The sequence below is a fragment of the Aegilops tauschii genome, chromosome 7 (assembly GCF_002575655.3).
Source record: "Aegilops tauschii subsp. strangulata cultivar AL8/78 chromosome 7, Aet v6.0, whole genome shotgun sequence".
Lineage (NCBI taxonomy): Eukaryota > Viridiplantae > Streptophyta > Magnoliopsida > Poales > Poaceae > Aegilops > Aegilops tauschii.
Window position 1 is genome coordinate 559,759,188 of NC_053041.3, and position 18,749 is coordinate 559,777,936.

Here is an 18,749-nt window from a genome sequence, read left to right on the forward strand (position 1 = left end):
CGTCGGCAGTGACCAGCCAGTCGTGCGAGGACCCAATCAGGTACCAGGTGCTTAAATCGAAACATTGGCGAACACGAGCTGAAGCCAACACATTGGCCAACTATTGTCGGCTCACCTGCAGGGTTCCCAGCAAGGATTATTGTGCAGGGTGAACCAGCCAACCGAGACCTTGTCCGAATCAAACCACGGCTCGGACTGGAAACACCGACTAGGACGTAAAGTCATCGAAATTTCATCCAGTCCCATACTGCATATACACAAGCTGAACCTAACACATTGGCGAACTAGTTAGTACTCCCTCCGTAAACTAATGTAAGAGCATTTAGATCACTACTTTAGTGTCCTAAACGCTCTTATATTAGTTTACAGAGGGAGTACAACATCTGACACACACCACCCATGGTACACCACTGTCAGAAGTCTGAACCTTCATTATAACACCCCTCTACCCAAAACAACACTCTGAATTCAGCATTCAACTGAAGGAAACGCGTGGCTGAAATATCATACAGGATAAAGAAACAGGATATCCAAGAGAGCGAGTCATGCTAGTACAAATCAGAACTAGGCGATACAGCTAAAATCAATTACACCATGTTATGCAACCGAAAGACCTCCTTCCATAACCTAACACATCACGTGCAAGCGCATTCCACCGCATACATTATGGCATCGGACTGAACAGCATTTGAGCGCCAGCCGACGACGAACACCATTTAGGACCGGCTGTCACGCTGCTTGCGCAGGCCCATCCGAGATTTAGCATATCTAACACATGTTAAGGGAATATAAATAACTGCACCATAAAACACAGTGGGAAATTATGAATGCAAAATAAGGACAATGTAGTCAGTTACTCTTATAAGCTCTATTATATCATCAGTATAATAGTTAGTTACTCTTATAAGCTCTATTATATCATCAATATATTACTCATGATGGTTGTCTAATATGTCATTGGTCAAGACAAATAGTAATTGCTTGACTGATAGCATGTGCAGGTAAGATTCAGCTTGCAGACACTCATCGGTTCGGGTGCGAGTGAGAGCGAACCAACATGAATCAAAATCAGACTCTGAACATTTCATAGACTATTTTGCATCAGTGAGCTGGTGATGTAATTGAAAGATTAGGGGGTACCAAATTTAGTGTCACCAGATCTCATAAGATGATACTTCTACTTAGAGGCAACCATATGATTATACAAAAAAGGATACTCTAAACGCATGCCCTCGCCAGATGATGAATGTAGAATAGCTCCTTGGAGACGATTTAGGGCTTCAGTTGAACTGTGGTCGTCCTGCAGGAAGAAAATTACATTTTGGGATTAACTCTTTAATAAAAATTTAATTGATAACATGAATGGAAATACTAAGTCATTTAGCAATGTCATAGTCACAACTATTTCATCATAACTATTTTGTGTACTGATGCCTACATATGCAGAATGCACTATGTAGTACGCGGTCAATAGCATTTATTCATGTCACGACACAGGAACACTAAAATATATAGGTAGCAAGTGACCTCTCAGTAATAACAGCCAATCTGGAACCATCCACATTGTAATAAGAAGTAACATAGTCTTAAGTTTTTTTTCCCCTTCTTTGCTTTTTGTTAACATAGATTATCAGGCAAATACGATATGTTTTCCTCTCAATATCCACTTAATTGAGATTGACATAACAGAGAAGGATTGCATCTTCTTGGTTCAATTTCTTGGAATCAAAACGAATGAGAAAGGTAAAGTCTTCACATGATTTTACCACCAAGAAGGAATCAGTTCTAGAGATAGTCCTTACTGGTTATGTAAAAAAGGTTCGATACACATCGTCAAACAGAGCACAATAGAAGGCGAGTTTTTGTAGTACAAGTTAACTCAATGAACCATATGCAATCAAGATAACTGGCAATAAACACAAAAGAACAAAACCTCAATTTTATCACCCGTTTAGGAAGATGTAGCATAGCATAGTAGCTCCTTATCATAAGCACTATATACTACAAATAAATAAAAATCGTGATAAGAGAGAATGACAATTTTGTTGATGATACCTTGAAATCAACAAATGCAACTGGTGCTCCAAACTTGTTTTGCATCTTCAACTTTATGAATCCCTCGCAACTGAACATGAAGCTTGTTAAAACACAATTACTATTTATGGCATATCATAAGGCTTTTATTAGTCCATACCTTGAGAAAACATCAGTCAGCTCACGATCAGAAACAGTCTGACCAAGATTTGCAACAAAAAGCGTAGGACATGGCGGATTATTTTGAGGAGCAAATATTGCCGGATCCTGCAGGTAAGTGCACATACAAAAACAAGTTAGCCTTGCGCCTAATCCCAAAAAAGGAGGAAAAATAAAGAGTATCAATTTGTGTTGCCTAAATATTTGATTTTTGCTCTCCTCATTCACGAAAAAACATGAGATTGTTTATTAAAGTTTTCCAAACAGCTTTCCTAATTCCTTAATGTTAAAGATGATGGTAAGCTTAATACGCTTTGCAGCAGTTGTTCACAGTTGCCTTATATAGTTAAATTCTTATTCCAAACTAACAACTAAATTTTCAGAAAATCAGTCAAGGAGAAATTATCAAGAAATAATAGAAAAGCCTCCTCATATGAAACTACAAGCAGCTGAAATTGGGATCACTATTTGAATATCTTGATTTATTACTTTAATCTGACAGATCCCATCCCTGACTGAGATACACATCAAGATGCAAGAATCAACTCACCTTGCTGAAAGCAGCACTAGAACCAAAATCCATATAGCTGCAAGTTGAAAATGGTATTAGTTAGTGTTATGACATTTCCTGAATGCAGATGTCCTAGTGTTGGATGTCTTCTTTCTAGTATCAGCCATGGGATAACTTAAGGCTGCTTGTCCTAACAAAATCACATAATAAGACCGTGCTCAAGTATTGCAATAACCTTTGTGCAGGATAACCATTCAGGCTGTGTGAAGAATTACCCATTCCGGACATGTGAATATTGCTTCCAGCACCTGATATGGCGCAATGTGCCAAAGATGTGCAAGGTGAGTGCTTTGTATTGATGAAGTGGCATTCCACCAAGGAAATGAAGTAGCAGATAACAAGGAGTAGTTGGATATGAACATAAAGAAAATAACAAGATAACAGTTATAGGAGCTCCGTGGTGAGGGAAATCATTTTAGTGGTTGGTACAGAATCGTGAATTTTGAACAGTATATGTATTGCTCATGTGACGAAGCTGTAGTGACCAACCACCAACACAAATACTCCCTCCGTTCCTAAATACTTGTCTTTCTAGGCATTTCAACAAGTGACTACATACGGAGTAAAATGAGTGAACCTACACTCTAAAATATGTCTACATACATCCGTATGTGATAGTCATTTGAAATGCCTAGAAAGACAAGTATTTAGGAACGGAGGGAGTACATGGTAGTGGATAGATCAATCTAGTGTAAAAAATAGAAGGGAAAAAAACACAATACTATTCGCAAACTACTTGAATAATACCTGAATCAGGACGTCCCCTTGGGCTTCTAGCTTTTTTCCCAGTAGATTTAGGGAAATCCTCATAGTCTAAGCAAAAAGGAAAAAAAATGTGAGCAATAGGAGAAGAACCAACAGTCACATAACATAAAAGAACAAAGTATGCAACCTGATCTTGGGCGCTTTGATGAGTTTGATCTTGAATTAGATTTTGCAAGATCTACATGGATAGAACAGTTCTTCTCAAGGTCAAATATCAATCCCTGTAGAAAATAAGTGATTCAGAAAATCAGCACTCACAATTCAGAACTTAGACACAACAGATTACTGTCCAGCATAACTTCTGACACAGAAACTCAGTCTCGAAACAGAAGTTCATTCAACTCAGAAGGAAGTGAGAGCAATTGTATAATGGGGAAAACATAACTGGATGCGATGCTTAATCATAGCAAGTTGAGATCTTACATTTGTGGCACTCATTGCAGCTAACGCAGACGGCTGATCTGCAAACACAGCAAACGCATACGACTGCGGCGCAGAAAAATCAGGTTGGGTTAAGTACAACGTCCAGGGACGAGTTCACCAGAAGGAAACCCTAGAGTGGGGCGAAAGGACGGGTGGGGGGTCAAACCTGGGTGGATTTGCCGGAGCGGACGTGGGAGGAGACGTAGCCGGGGAAGTCGCGGAAGAGGTTGTAGACCTCGCGGGGCTTGACGTCGGCGGGGAGGCCGGCGATGAAGAGGGTGCGCAGCTCGTCGCGCGGCGGCGCCAGGGGCTCCGCGCGGTCGAAGTAGCCGCCGTACGCGGGCGGAGGGTGCGTCGCTAGGTAGGCGTGCTCGTGCTGGCGGTACGTGCCGTACGAGGAGGTGCCCGGCGGGGGAGGGGGCAGGGTGGCGTAGGAGGTCCTGGCAGGCGGCGGGTTGTAGTAGGAGGCGGCCATGCGCGCGGCGCGGGCGGGGAGGCGATGGGGGAGGGGTGGCGGCGGCGGGGGCGGGGGCGATGGGGGCCTGTGTCGAGGGTTTCCGTCGCCGTCCGGCGGAATCTGCGGTGGTGCTCGGGCGCCCGTGGGCTGGGTTGTTTGGGTTTGGGTTTCCGATTTGGGGTGGCCGCGGGCGTCGTTGTCGGCCGGGACTCTCACGGCGACCGGTGTCTATCCGCTCTGACGGGATTACCGACTCATGTGATATACGCGAAGAAATTAGATCATAGCCCACGCTTTATTTTTCACTTTCATCATTTGCCTCCTGCTGAGATTGACGGATGGGACCGGGGTCACTTGCCATTGAGATAAGCCTGATGTAAATGATCAAACCCATAATAAAGCGTGTTAAATCATCTAATCCTCCGAGATACGGGTCCTGACGAATTTGTGGATCATTTGCAAGTTCAAAAAGAAAAAATTTGTGGTTCATTTGAACCCTTTTTTGGAAAAAAATCTATTTTAAACCCTGAATTGGTAGAGGTCAGGCGAAATGAACCTCAACGTTCAAATCCCTGTCGTTTGCACCCTAATTTATTTGATCCTTGTCCAAGTCAAACCTTGGGGTCATGTGCCAAACGGGGATTGTTGACGTAGCAAGGCATGGCCGGGGTTGGATGGCACACGAGATAGAATTAGATTGGGCCGACCCGATGAGGCCCGTCCTTCGGAGGCCCAGGAGGCAGAGCACCCCTACATCGACCATTCCAACAGGCCCCTAGGGCAGTCCACCTCGTGCACTCCGTGCCCTCCTGCCTTCCACCTCTCTCGCGCGGCAACAATGGCGACCGGCGGCTGATCGACGGGACGGCGACGATCGTGACGGCGCGGTGGCGTGAACAATTGAAGGTAATCACCTCGCCGCCCTCCTCGTCTGATGCCCGTATTTTAGCATGTGATTGCGCCAGTATGGTTAGGGTTTTGCCATGATTTTGGGGGTGGTTTTGCGGGCCAAAAGGTATGATTTTTGTGTGATTTAGTCGTAGATTTTGTTCGTATCCAATAAAGATAGGTTAATTTGGTTCGTCTTATTTGTCTATTTTAGTGAAATCATGAACCCGACCGAGATTTTGAATGTCCGTTTTCAGTTTGGGTGGCCAGTTTGTCTGAATTGGCCCTAGTTTGTAATATGTTGGGGGAGAGGAAGCTATGTCAGAGATAGAAGGGGACAAATTATCGCTGCTGGAAGTGAAGGCCTATCTGAAGGATCACGTGGAACTCAAGGAATCAATGAAGTTCTATTTTCTAATTCCTGGTTCAAAACTTCTCAATGGCCTGATGTTTCTGAATGATGTCAGCAAGTGTGTGCAGATGGCAGATTATGTATGTGTCTGTGCAGTTGCAAATGTGTTTGTGGAGTACCACGGAGAAGAAGATAGTGCTGACAGTGGGAGTGGGAGTGACTTTGAGGATGAGATTGTGGCATTGACAGATTCTGAACCTGATCTTGTCATCACAGAACCTGCTGAGTCTGAGAATGATGTGCTCATCACTAATGAAACAGGTATGGTCACAGAAGTTATAAGCAGCCTATTGAAGAATATAACAAGTAGTGCAAGGCCAAGTGAAGTTGCAGTTTCTTCACATGAATCAGCAGTTCAAGGCCATCAAAATGTAGATGAACATCCAAATGTCCGTCAACTTGTAGTTTCCCAAGTGTTTGATCCAACTCAACGTACAGTTGATGCAGCAGATCAAAACCAGGTTGGAGGTGCAGTTGCTACTGGTAACAAATCAGGTTTTGATTCAGAGAGTGATTTTGAGTACATTCCACATACTCATGACAGTGGAGAAGATTCAAAGATGGTGGAGCTAAGGAGGCATGTTAGAAAGTTCAAGAAAATAATGAAAAAGAGCAAGAGCTAGATTGGAAGAGATGCATCGGGTCCAGTACCAATTGAGCTTATTGCCAACATGGGGCAACAAAATAGCAGGAGAAGAAGGGGATTGGAAGTATGATTCTTCTGATGAGGATTACAGTTATGAGGAATATTCTGATGGAAAGGTAGTTAAGAGAAATAGTAGGTTTCCAAGGTATAACAATGACACCGAGATACCACATTTTTCATTGTCCATGGTTTTCAGAAGCAAGAACCAGCTTTGCAAAGCTTTGAGAATGTATGGTCTTGTTACTAAGAGGAGTATCGGGTTCATGAAATCAGAAAGTGACATAGTTAGGGCTAAGTGTGGATGGGATGGATGACCTTGGCTTATCTATGCAGCCAAAATATCAAGAACATCCAGATTCCAAGTAATCACTTTCAATGATGAGCATGAATGTGCATAGAGTAAGTGCAACAAACTTGTGACTGCTAAGTTGATTGCACATAGGTATGATCATTTCATACTAGCTAATCCTATGTGGAAAATAGAAAGCATGAAAACCACAATATTGCAAGACATGTTTGCTGATGTTTCGACCTCAAAGTGCAAACATGCAAAGTCAATTGTGATGGACAGATTGATGAGTGGTATGAAGAGTGAGTATACCAGAGTGTTTGATTACCAATTGGAGCTACTTAGGAGCAATCCTGGAAGCACTGCTGATGTGTGTCTGGATTCAACAAACATGGACCAAAATATATTTCAAAGTTTCTATGTTTGCTTCAATGCAATGAACCAAGGATTCAAGGCTGGATGTAGGAAGTGATAGGCCTTGATGGATGCTTCTTCAAAGGGGCAGTGAAGAGTGAGCTCTTGTGTGCCATAGGTAGGGATGCTAACAATTAGATGTATCTACTAGCTTGGGCTGTAGTTGAGCAGGAAACCGATGAAACTTGGAAATGGTTTGTTGGGCTACTCATCAAGGATTTTGACATCAACAATAATGGAGTTGATTGGGTGTTTATCTCTGATAAACAAAAGGTCCTAATCAATGCCATGAAGGACTATCTTCCAGCTGCAGAGCACATGATGTGTGCTAGGCACATATATGCTAACTGGAGGAAGAAGCACAAAGCTCATGACTGGCAGATTTTTTTTGGGTTGTTGCCAAAGCTTCCAATAAGCAAGATTTCAACTATTACAGAGCCAAGCTTGCACAAGAGACACCTGAAGGGGCTAAGGACATGATGAGGACAGAGCCAGTGCATTGGGCAAGGGCTTTTCCCAGTGGGGTCAAATTGTGAGTCAGTCGACAATAATCTCTGTGAGTCATTCGACCATGCCATTGTTGATACTAGGTTCTATCCAATTGTTTCTATGCAATAGAAGATTAGGAAGAAAATATTGGTGAGAATTCAAGAACAGAAGGAGAAGGGGGAACAAAATGACAGGGAAAATATGCCCTGGCATCTTTAAAAAGATCAAGAAATCTATTGCTTGAACACAATATCTTGAGGTGCTTTGGAATGGAGAAAATGTCTTTGAAGTGAAGCATATCAATGGAAGGGGAAGGCGGTACACTGTTGATCTTGAAAAAGGGACATGCTCCTGTGTCTATTTCCAGTTGGTTGGTCTCCCTTGCCATCATGCCATTAGTGCCATTAGTGCCATTAGTAAATGCTTTTAGATGATTACAGATGCTCTCAGTTGATTTACATGATTACTTGATGATTGCAATTGATTTTAAATGCTTTTTTATGTTTACATATGCTCTCAGTTGATTTACATGATTACTTGATGGTTGTAGTTGATTTTAAATGATTTTAGTTTATTACAGGTGCTCTCAGTTGCTTTACATGATTACTTGATGATTGTAGTTGATTTTAAATGCTTACACATGATTACTTGGTATATTTACTCACCAGTCTCTCTATTTTCTGTCTTCAGAAAATGCCAGCAAGCATCTGGCTCTGGCTCTGCATCTCAGCCACAACAGCAACCAGAATCAGTGCATCTGGCTCTGCATCTCAAGCTCAAGTATAAGCACCAGCTAGAACCACTTCAGTTCCACAAGCCTCTGCACCAGGTACCAATGCCAACAGGTTCAAGCCTTCAAGAAAGAGAGCTGCAACAGCCGAAGCTAGATCATCTTCTTTAGTGAGAGGAGCTGGAGCAAAGAGACGAAGAAGAAAGGTTGCATTCTGAAAGCCAAGCTACCAAGCCTTCAAGTTTTATTGCTATTGCTTTCTTCATGACTTATACATGTTCCTCTGACTATGACATTATGCAACTCCTGAATACCGGAGGAACACCTTGTGTGCTATCAAACGTCACAATGTAACTGGATGATTATAAAGGTGCTCTACAGGTGTCTCCGAAGGTGTTTGTTGAGTTGGCATAGATCGAGATTAGGATTTGTCACTCCGTGTATCGGAGAGGTATCTCTAGGCCCTCTCGGTAATGCACATCACTATAAGCCTTGCAAGCAATGTGACTAATGAGTTAGTTGCGGGATGATGCATTACGAAACTAGTAAAGAGACTTGCTGGTAACGAGATTGAACTAGGTATGAGGATACCGACGATCGAATCTCGGGCAAGTAACATACCGATGACAAAGGGAACAACGTATGTTGTTATGCGGTTTGACTGATAAAGATCTTCGTAGAATATGTAGGAGCCAATATGAGTATCCAGGTTCCGCTATTGGTTATTGACCGGAGATGTGTCTCGATCATGTCTACATAGTTCTCGAACTCGTAGGGTCCGCACGCTTAACGTTCGATGATGATTTGTATTATGAGTTATGTGATTTGATTACCGAAGATTGTTCGGAGTCCCGGATGAGATCACAGACATGAGGAGGAGTCTCAAAATGGTCAACAGGTAAAGATCGGTATATTGGAAGGTTATATTCGGACACCGGAATGGTTCCGAAGTGTTTCGGGTATTTTTTGGAGTACGTGGAGGTTACCGGAACCCCCCGGGGAAGTAGTGGGCCTTAATGGGCTTTAGTGGAAAGGAGAGAAGGGCCTCAAGGGGTGGCCGCCCCCCCATTGCTGGTCCGAATTGGACTAGGAGGGGGCGGCGCCCCTCCTCTTTCCTTCTCCCCTCTTCCTCCTTCCCTCCTTCTCCTAGTTGGAATAGGAAAAGGGGGGGTTGAATCCTACTTGGACCGGGAGTCCAAGTAGGACTCCCCCCCTTGGCGCGCCCCCTTGGGCCGGCCTCCTCTTCCCCCCTCCTTTATATACGTGGGAGGGGGGCACCCCAAAGAGACACCAAGTCATCTCTTAGCCGTGTGCGGTGCCCCCCTCCACAGTTACACACCTCGGTCATATCGTCGTAGTGCTTAGGCGAAGCCCTGCGCCGGTAACTTCATCATCACCGTCGCCACACCGTCGTGCTGATGGAACTCTCCCTCGACCCTCTACTAGATCAGGAGCTCGAGGGACGTCATCGTGCTGAACGTGTGTTGAACACGGAGGTGCCGTACGTTCGGTACTTGGATCGTGAAGACGTTCGACTACATCAACCGCGTTACTAAACGCTTCCGCTTTCGGTCTACGAGGGTACGTGGACACACTCTCCCTGCTCATTGCTATGCTTCTCCTAGACATATCTTGTGTGATCGTAGGATTTTTTTTGAATTACTACGTTCCCCAACAGTGGCATCCGAGGCAGGTCTATGCGTAGATGTTATATGCACGAGTAGAACACAATGAGTTGTGGGCGATAATAGTCATACTACTTACCACCAACGTCTTACTTTGATTCAGCGGTATTGTTGGATGAAGCGGCCCGAACCGACATTACATGATCGTGTTCACGAGACTGGTTCTACCGACGTGCTTCGCACACAGGTGGCTGGCGGGTGTCTGTTTCTCCAACTTTAGTTGAATCGAGTTTGACTACGACCGGTCCTTGTTGAAGGTTAAAACAACACACTTGACGAAAAATCGTTGTGGTTTTGATGCGTAGGTAAGAACGGTTCTTGCTAAGCACGTAGCAGCCAAGTAAAACTTGCAACAACAAAGTAGAGGACGTCTAACTTTTTTTTGCAGGGCATGTTGTGATGTGATATGGTCAAGACGTGATGAGATATAAATTGTTGTATGAGATGATCATGTTTTGTAAAAGTTATCGGCAACTGGCAGGAGCCTTATGGTTGTTGCTTTATTGTATGAAATGCAATCGCCATGTAATTGCTTTACTTTATCACTAAGCGGTAGCGATAGTCATAGAAGCAATAGTTGGCGAGACGACAACGATGCTTCGATGGAGATCAAGGTGTCAGCCGGTGACGACGGAGATCATGACAGTGCTTTGGAGATGGAGATCAAAGGCACAAGATGATGATGGCCATATCATGTCACATATTTTGATTGCATGTGATGTTTATCCTTTATGCATCTTATTTTGCTTAGTGCGGCGGTAGCATTATAAGATGACCCCTCACTAAATTTCAAGGTATAAGTGTTCTCCCTGAGTATGCACCGTTGCTACAGTTCGTCGTGCCGAGACACCATGTGATGATCGGGTGTGATAAGCTCTTGAAAGTGCTAGTTATCGACTAGAAGGGGGGGTGAATAGGCGATTTTTATGAAAGTCTTCAAAACATGGGAGTTTCAAAGACAAACAATAAAAATGAACCTATTGACATGCAGCGCAAAGGTAGACTACACTAGACAAGCCATAGTCAAGCAAGTAATGAAGCTAAAGCACGAAGACTATTAGCAGCTAGGTAGTATGGATCAAGATGGAAGATAGTATGAAGCCAAACAACAATAGTCGTCACACAGTGAAGTCAAACAGATAAGACAAGCAAGCAAAAGACTTCACGAAGACAAACTGTAAATAAGTGAAGGAAGAGATAGAACCAGTTGCTTGGTGAAGACAAAAGATTTGTTGGACCAGTTCCAGTTGCTGTGACAACTGTACGTCTGGTTAGGGAGGCTGAGATTCAACTCAGAAGACCGCGTCTTCACCTTATTCCCCTTGAGCTAAGGACACTTAGTCCTCGCCCAATCACTCTGGTAAGTCTTTAAGGTAGACTTCCAAACCTTCACAGACTTCGTTCACCGGCAATCCACAATGACTCTTGGATGCTCAGAACGTGACGCCTAACCGGCTGGAGGATTCACAGTCCTCAAGTGTAACAAGTCTTCAGGTCACGCAGACAGAAAGACTTCAGTGACGCCTAACACTCTTAGGCTCTGGGTGTTTTGGGCTTTGTCCTCGCAAGGATCTTTCTCTCAAAGCTTCGGAGGTGGGTTGCTCTCAAACGACAAAAGCCGTGCACTAACTCTGAGCAGCCACCAATTTATGGTGTAGGGGGTGGGCTATTTATAGCCACTAGGCAACCTGACCTGATTTGTCCGAAATGACTCTGGATCACTAAGGAACTGACATGTGTTCCAATGGTCAGATTTCAAACGCACGCTGCAGCTTAACTTGGGCTACAAGTAAAGCTGACTCATCCAGCTCTGGATAAGATTTGCTCTCATTGTCTTCGCTCGAAGACTTATGATTTGGTTGAGCATCACTTCAGTCACTCTGACTTTGTTCACTTGGACCCCACTTAACAGTACGGTGGTTCCTATGACTCAACAAAGAAGAAAAGGAAACTACGAAACAGCTATGTCTTCGCACTCCATAGTCTTCACGTGAATGTCTTCTCGAGTCATAATCTTCGTTGTGAATATTTTCACATACCAGCATTGTCTTCAATGTCTTCACACATTTTTAGGGGTCATCTCCGGTAGGTAAACCGAATCAATGAGGGACTACTACCTGTGTTATCCTGCAATTCTCACAAACACATTAGTCCCTCAACCAGGTTTGTCGTCAATACTCCAAAACCAACTAGGGGTGGCACTAGATGCACTTACAATCTCCCCCTTTTTGGTGATTGATGACAAACTGGTTGAAGTTTTCAACGGGGATAAAAGTATGTCAAATTGTAAGGGTTAAGACATTGTCTTCATAAGTAGCAAAAGGCTCCCCTTGAAGATGTGCATATAAGTAATTTGCGTTTGAATGCAAATGCACATGGCAGGTTTTACTTGTGGAGATCCTCTTCAACTAATGAAGACAATTCATCATGCATGAAAGGATATAACGAAGGTAATGACATGCATAATGGAAAATGGACGTCCGCGGAATGACTTCGTGCGGGATTTATCATCGCATCACATAGTTGACAGAAAGGTAGCAGACGACCATCAAGTTTAAGTGTTACAACTCAAAGAACCAAAAGTATCAAAAGCGAGAGTTATAAACACTTGGCAAAAAGTATAGCAACCACCCATAAAGACCCGCTTGAATACTGTCAACTCATATGCTTCTCCCCCTTTTGTCAGTAAGGACCAAAAAGGTTTGAAGACATAGAGCGTCTACTCGTCCCCATGAGGAGTAGGTGAAGCAGCAGGGTCGTCGTTGAGGTTCGGTGGTGCAGAAGAACTTGGTGCAGTGTTGATACGCGGCAACGTTGTAGTTGGCGAAGTAGCATCATCTTCATCATCGATGACTCTTGCATTGCAGTTGCCGCCGAGGAGGAGTAGTCAGAGTCTTTGAGTGAGGGAGTCCGACGCAACACAACATTTCTGGGAGGAGTGGAATCAAATTTGAATCTCTTTGTGAAGCCATCTTGTTGAAGATCATCTTCAGAGCTCATCAATGTCAGACTCTTCGACGATCGTCGACAGGTTTCATGAGTGACAAATGCATTCTTGGTGGCAAGGTTGCGAATGCGATTAACATCCACCAAGAGGCTTTGCATCTGACGCTTCAGCCAGTAATGATGCTTATCCTGTTTTTGATGTAGGGCGACGAGAAGCTCTCGGTCATTGAGAACATGAGAACGCTTCCGAGGCCTTTGAGCAATTGTGCTTTCAGTGGCTTCAGTATGGGCACGATGAGGTGCACGTGTATGTCCAGCCAAAGGATAAACACGAGTTGCAGCAAGAACTCCTTCAATGGGTTGAGTGAAACTTTGACGATCGACATTGTGAAGATAAATTGGCTCCTTGGTAGGCTCTGGGTATATGGCTTCGACAGACATATCAACCTCTGGTAAGAAGATAATGTGGTTGCGCGCAGAGGGCTGATAGTTGACAGCCGAGTGAAGCTTGATGAGACGCATTACCCATGGAGCATAAAACTTCAGACCAAATAAATCAGAGCCAGATCCAGCCAATTGCCTGATGAAGAAGTCTTGAGCATTGAAGCTGATGCCATTGAAGATATAGAAAACCAATGTCTTCGAGTATGGGTTCTTGGCGCTATCAAAGAAGGTGTTGTGTGCAATGAAGCCATTCACATTAAACGATCCTGGTGAAGTTGTTGTACCTGGAAACCTTGGCAGCCTAGGTTTTGGCTTCTGGACCTGAGGCCTGTGCTCCACATGATAGTCAAATTGAGGTCCGGGAGCAGGAGGAGGAACCAGAATAGGCCAACGAACCATGACAGGTTGGCCGCGATCAAATGTCAGCTCAATAGTGTGAGGCCTTGGAGGTGGTACAGGAGCATCAACATTGAGATGGGCTTCAAGTTGTACAATGGCTTCAGGTGCTACGTTCACTTCTGGCGCCACACTAACTTGAGGCGCCACATTAGCTTCAGCCATGACAACGTCATTGGCTTCAGTATTGGTGTTGGTGGCCGCCTCTGTATTTTCAACCTCCACATGTGTGGCTGGAGGGTCTGGCACAGACTCGTTCTCCTCGAGAACAGCTTCTTGGTTGGGAGGTGGTGTGGCAACTCGCTCTTCTTCTTGAAGGGGTTCTTCTGGGTCATCGGCTGATGCAGCCAGAATATCTTCAACAGCTCTGGCTTCAGACACAGAGATGTTCACAGTTGGAGTGGCGTCAGGAAACACTTGGCGTGCCACTGAGTTGTGTTGCTCTTCCCCTTCTGGAACACTCGACAGAGTGACTTGTGGCCTTGGTCCTTTGGGAAGCCTACAAAATGCGGGCGACGCTTTTGGATAGGGAGTTGGCTGGACCACATAGTCGTCATCGTCAAGCACCGGAGTGGTGACTTGAGGTGAGGGAGTACTTGGTGATTCTTCTTGACGGGGGAAGTCTTGAGGGTGATTAGCCCATGAATCATCCTGACCAATTGGCGTCAAAGGCCGACCAATGCTGATGAGTTCGCTGTTCGTGAGAACAGGTGATGATACCATTTGGTGCTCAATCTGAGGAAGGACTTCATCATCATCTACATTGTCTTGGGGACCAATGTCTTCATCTGCGGTGTGGTCAACAACTGGATCTTCTTAAGCTTTAGGAACCTCTGTGGTAGCAGGCTCGTGAACAATTAACTGACGCTCTTGGTGTTCGGATGCAGGACGAGCAACAGAGATTGGCTCGACGACAAGGGGCTCTGTAGTAGCAGCCTGATCTTTCTTCTTTGTCTTCGTCTTCTTGGCCCGAGGAGCATCGTCAGTGGCATTCTTGCTCTTGTGCTTTCTGGTTTCGGCCTCAGCTGCCCTTGTCTTCTTCAGTTCAGAAGCAGCTGTGGGGGCCTTAGGCTTCGTGCCTGTCATGCTGGCAGGGAAGACAATGCGAGGTGCTTCCCGCCCTGGTGCTTCAACTTGGGCCACAGCAGGCTTCTTCTTTTTGGAAGCCATCTTGGGGTCGATGCCTGGACACCCAAGTGCCTTGCGCTTCTCAGCTTCATTGTGAGCTTGAACACATTTTGCAGCGGAGAGCTTCATACGTTCTCTTGATCCTTTTGCTGCTCCACGTTTCTGTTGAAACTGCTCTTTGAGGTCATGCGGCATTTGCTTGAAGTTTTGAACGTCAGCCACGCTGAACTTGGCCATGTGCTTCTTGAACTGAGCCTTCTCATAGTCAATATTGTTCTTCAGTTCAACGATTTTATGAGCCAGAGCCAGCTCATTTGCAATGGCACTGTGAAAAGAGACACTAATGCCAATGGGAAGCTCAAGATCATCGATGCTGACGCTTGGATTTTCAAACCACTCATCAATGAAGTTATTCAAGATTTCCACATCGAAGAGGGGCAGATCGTTGAAGATCTCCGCCTCTTGCTTGCTCTTTATCAGTAGCTCAAGAGCATCATCACCAAGTTCTTCGTCACTTGACAGATCAATGGCTTCATTCTCGTTCCTCAGAACGGCAGCTGGAGTAAGTGCTTGACCAGAACTTTGGATGGGCTGCTTCTTGGGCTTCTCTGTCTTCTTGGAGACACGAGAAAGATCTTCAGATTTCATACTGGATGCAGGAGGAGCAGTTGCCAATGGCTTCGCACGCGAAGCGCTTGGTGCAGCAGCAGGCCTTGAAGCCTTAGTTTTCTTCTGCTTCTGTGGCTTGGGTGGAGCAGGCGCTTCATCAGAATCAGCATCATCGGCAGATTGATCCACAGTGGCCCTCTGAGCGGCAATGTAGGAGAGGAAACCATCAAAGTTGTCGAAGGGGCCGATGACATTGGCATCACGTGTGCCATCAGCCCTAGGAGCAGAAGAACCTGGATTGAAGTTGCATCCGAGACTCTTCTTGTTCTTCACTACAGAATCCTTGGCAAACTTGTAGTTGCGCTTGAACAAATTGTCGTCACGACACCATAGCAGAGAAGATGGGTCAGCATTCTCTGGCTGTGGTCCGCGAACCATGCAAGGATAGAAGCCTTGAGCAATGGCTTCAGTTCTGGACCTGGGTGGAAGATTTTTGAAGAGAATATCTCCCCATGGTCGTTTGATGGCATTCTTCTCAGCATACTCTGCAGTCACAAGTCTGTACAGAAACCATTGTTCCGCCTAGTATCTGCGAATCCATTGGATTCGAGTCTTGCGTTCGCCATAGGTTTCTTCTGGGTCAGTCTTGTACATTTCATACAGACCAGGTGGCAAATCTTTGGATGTATTCCCACGGCGCTGTCTGCCGTCCTTTCTTGCTGACTTTTCAGTGGCCATGAAGTTCAAACTGAATGGCTTCAGAACTTGCAAAGGCTTCCATCTGCTGGTCAGACAAGAACTGGCTTCGGGAGAATTGATGTGACGCTGTAAGAATTCTGCAAATGAATGCAGACTATGAGAACCAAGGGATTCTCCCACGGACATGTACCTATGACAGCATTAGAGATGCGAGGGAAGGGGAAGAGGTCATATGCATTCTCAGAAGATTTTGAAGATAAACCAGTTTGAAGACATTGACCTCATAGCGCGAAGACATTCACTTATATGTTGAGAGTTGGTTCCAGATTTGTACGAATCCAAGAATAGGTACAAGTGAGGAATCTAACTACGTGTGAAGCATAAGTGAATATACTAGGCATGTTATGAGATGCAGAACAGGATAGATCCAAATTTGTAGGCACAGAAACCACTTTTGGTGGAGAAGGATGAATCTATCGGATCAAAAAGGCAGTAAAAGTAAGCTTTAATTACCACACGAAGAACTGCTAGACGGAGTAGAGAGGAGGCCGAGCAGTTCGATCTTCCGTGCCCTAACTTGGCGGCGGAAGACACCTATGGCGACGGCGGAGGAGACGAGGTCCGCGGCCGGCGTGAGGTCGGCGTCGGTGAGGTCGCGGCAGCTAAGCGCTTCGTCGCCGGCGTCGGCGGGAGCTAGCGGTGGCGCTAGGGTTTGTGCGAGGTGGAGAGGTGGAAGAAGGATTTTGACCGCGATGTGATGTGTATTTATAAGGAGAGGGACAACACAACACAATTACGTAGGTGCCCCTGGCAGTTTACATCTGAGGGACACACGGCAAACATGCAACACATTGGAAGTTGTTCCATGTTCCCACGCACGCCTGGACTGTCGGGTGGTCGTTGTCGGGGGTTGGGTGCGACATATGCCAATGGATGGCTTATCATGGTGGGAGCGAGTAGAACTTCGCCGGTGCCTGGAAGCGGGATGAGGCATAGACACGAACGCCGACGCACTTTACCCAGGTTTGGGGCTCTCCTAGGAGATAACACCCCTAGTCCTGCTTTGCGGGGTCTCCGCATGATCACTAAGGCACTCGTGAGTACAATGGTGCTCCTCGAGCTACATGCTAGAGGTGGAAGAAGGCAGGGCTCGCCCTCTCCTCTCTCTATGTGTGAGTCTAGTTCTAACTGGTTGGGAACCCTTTGCATGGGTGCCCTGGGGGGTTTATATAGGCCTACCCCCCAGGGGTACAATGGTAATCTGTCCGGGTGTAGGACCCGGCTGTCAGTGTCTCTGGTCGCCGGCTGCTGGGGCCCGTCGCCTGGTGGGCCCCGCCGACTGGTCTGGTACGGAGCCGACAGGCCGCTCCCGCCGCTCGCGGGTCTTGCCGGCAGCTGATTACTGTAGCGGCGATGCTAATGACGCATGCTTGGTCAGGGAAGCATGGCTACAGTCCCGCCGCCTGGTGGGAGATCACTGTAGCCACACTGTGTCTCATCTGGTTAATGGTGCACGGGCCCCGAGGAAGGAACAGGCCGCCTGCTGGAAGCCGGCCTCCCTCAGGTCCGACTGGTCCGGCTTCCGCCGTCTTCCGGGCTCTCACTGCTTGGTAGGGCCCGCCGCCTGCAGGCCGTACCGACAGGCCGTCGTGGGGGCAGGGCACCGCCTGACAGGAGTGACGTCAAGGGCGGAGTGGCAACAGTGCCGCGCCGTGCGGAGATCTCCGCCTGTACGGGGCACTGCGGCCACGCCTTGCCCTGGACGTGGGGCTGATGGACTACACTGTAGCCACACCCTGTCTTGTCTTTTTAACGGAGGCGTAGACTTTGAGGGCGCCGCAGGCCGATGGCTAGGAGCCGGCCTCTCTGGAGGCCGCCTGCTAGGAGTCGGCCCGTCTTGGCGCCATCTTCTGGAGCTTGGCCGCCTTCCGGCAGCCGGCCATTCGGGCCAGCCGGCTACCAGGAGGCGGCGCTTCATTCTGGATGTTTATGGGGCGCAGTCGGCCCAATGTCTTGAAAGGTTCAGGGACTCGGGTTAGGCTACCCGTGGCCCATTACTCTGATAGTAGTCCCCGAAGCTGGTGAGGCCTCGCGGTTGATGAGTCGAGCAGCCTCAGCAGTTTCCTCCTCTGAGTGCTCTGGACGGAAGCTTCATCCGACTCCCGGAGCGCCGCCTGGAGGAAGTCGGCCACGACCAGACGGACTTGTCTAAAAACTTCGAATGCAACGGCGGGAACTAGGTGGCGTGCTAGCTAAGCCTCCTGGCTCGCCGCCCGTCGTGGGCACGCCACGTGGCGTCAGCCAGCCGGGCCAGCCTGCTAGCCCACGCGCGCGATGGGACGCGACAGCAGGCTGGGCCCGCCACCACTGGGCCTCGGCACGTGAGCAGATCCGCTGCGGCCGAGGCATGCAGTTGAGCTTCTTCGCGGAGTTACTGCGCGCAGTAACTCGCGCGGTAAACGCGGGGACGTGGGGTCGTGGGCACAGTTAATCCCACGATCCCACGCCTCGCCCCCTCGGCTTCATAGCCCACCGGCTATAAGTAGGGGGAGGAGGGGGAGCGGC

The 18,749-nt window shown here is 46.7% G+C and overlaps 1 protein-coding gene across 1 annotated transcript; it reads right to left on the reverse strand.

Annotated features, from left to right (window-relative positions):
• Positions 1-411: 411 nt before the first annotated feature.
• LOC109771665 (uncharacterized) lies at positions 412-4,679 on the reverse strand. Its single transcript, XM_020330364.4, has 10 exons — positions 4,119-4,679; positions 3,953-4,015; positions 3,657-3,750; positions 3,512-3,577; positions 2,940-3,012; positions 2,744-2,780; positions 2,195-2,301; positions 2,056-2,125; positions 1,218-1,300; positions 412-768 (listed from the first exon to the last, which is right to left on the reverse strand). Exons 1-10 carry the CDS (start codon positions 4,425-4,427, stop codon positions 717-719), a joined length of 954 nt encoding a protein of 317 aa, XP_020185953.3. The 5' UTR covers positions 4,428-4,679; the 3' UTR covers positions 412-716.
• Positions 4,680-18,749: the final 14,070 nt, after the last annotated feature.

Bases quoted from the DNA above. Each gene is read 5' to 3' on its own strand.
- LOC109771665 (XM_020330364.4), bottom strand. From the start codon at position 4,427: ATGGCCGCCTCCTACTACAACCCGCCGCCTGCCAGGACCTCCTACGCC. The intron at 4,016-4,118 runs GTTTGACCCCCC...TCTGCGCCGCAG, and splicing joins GCTCCGGCAAATCCACCCAG to TCGTATGCGTTTGCTGTGTT. The intron at 3,578-3,656 runs GTTGCATACTTT...CTTTTTGCTTAG, and splicing joins ATCAAAGCGCCCAAGATCAG to ACTATGAGGATTTCCCTAAA.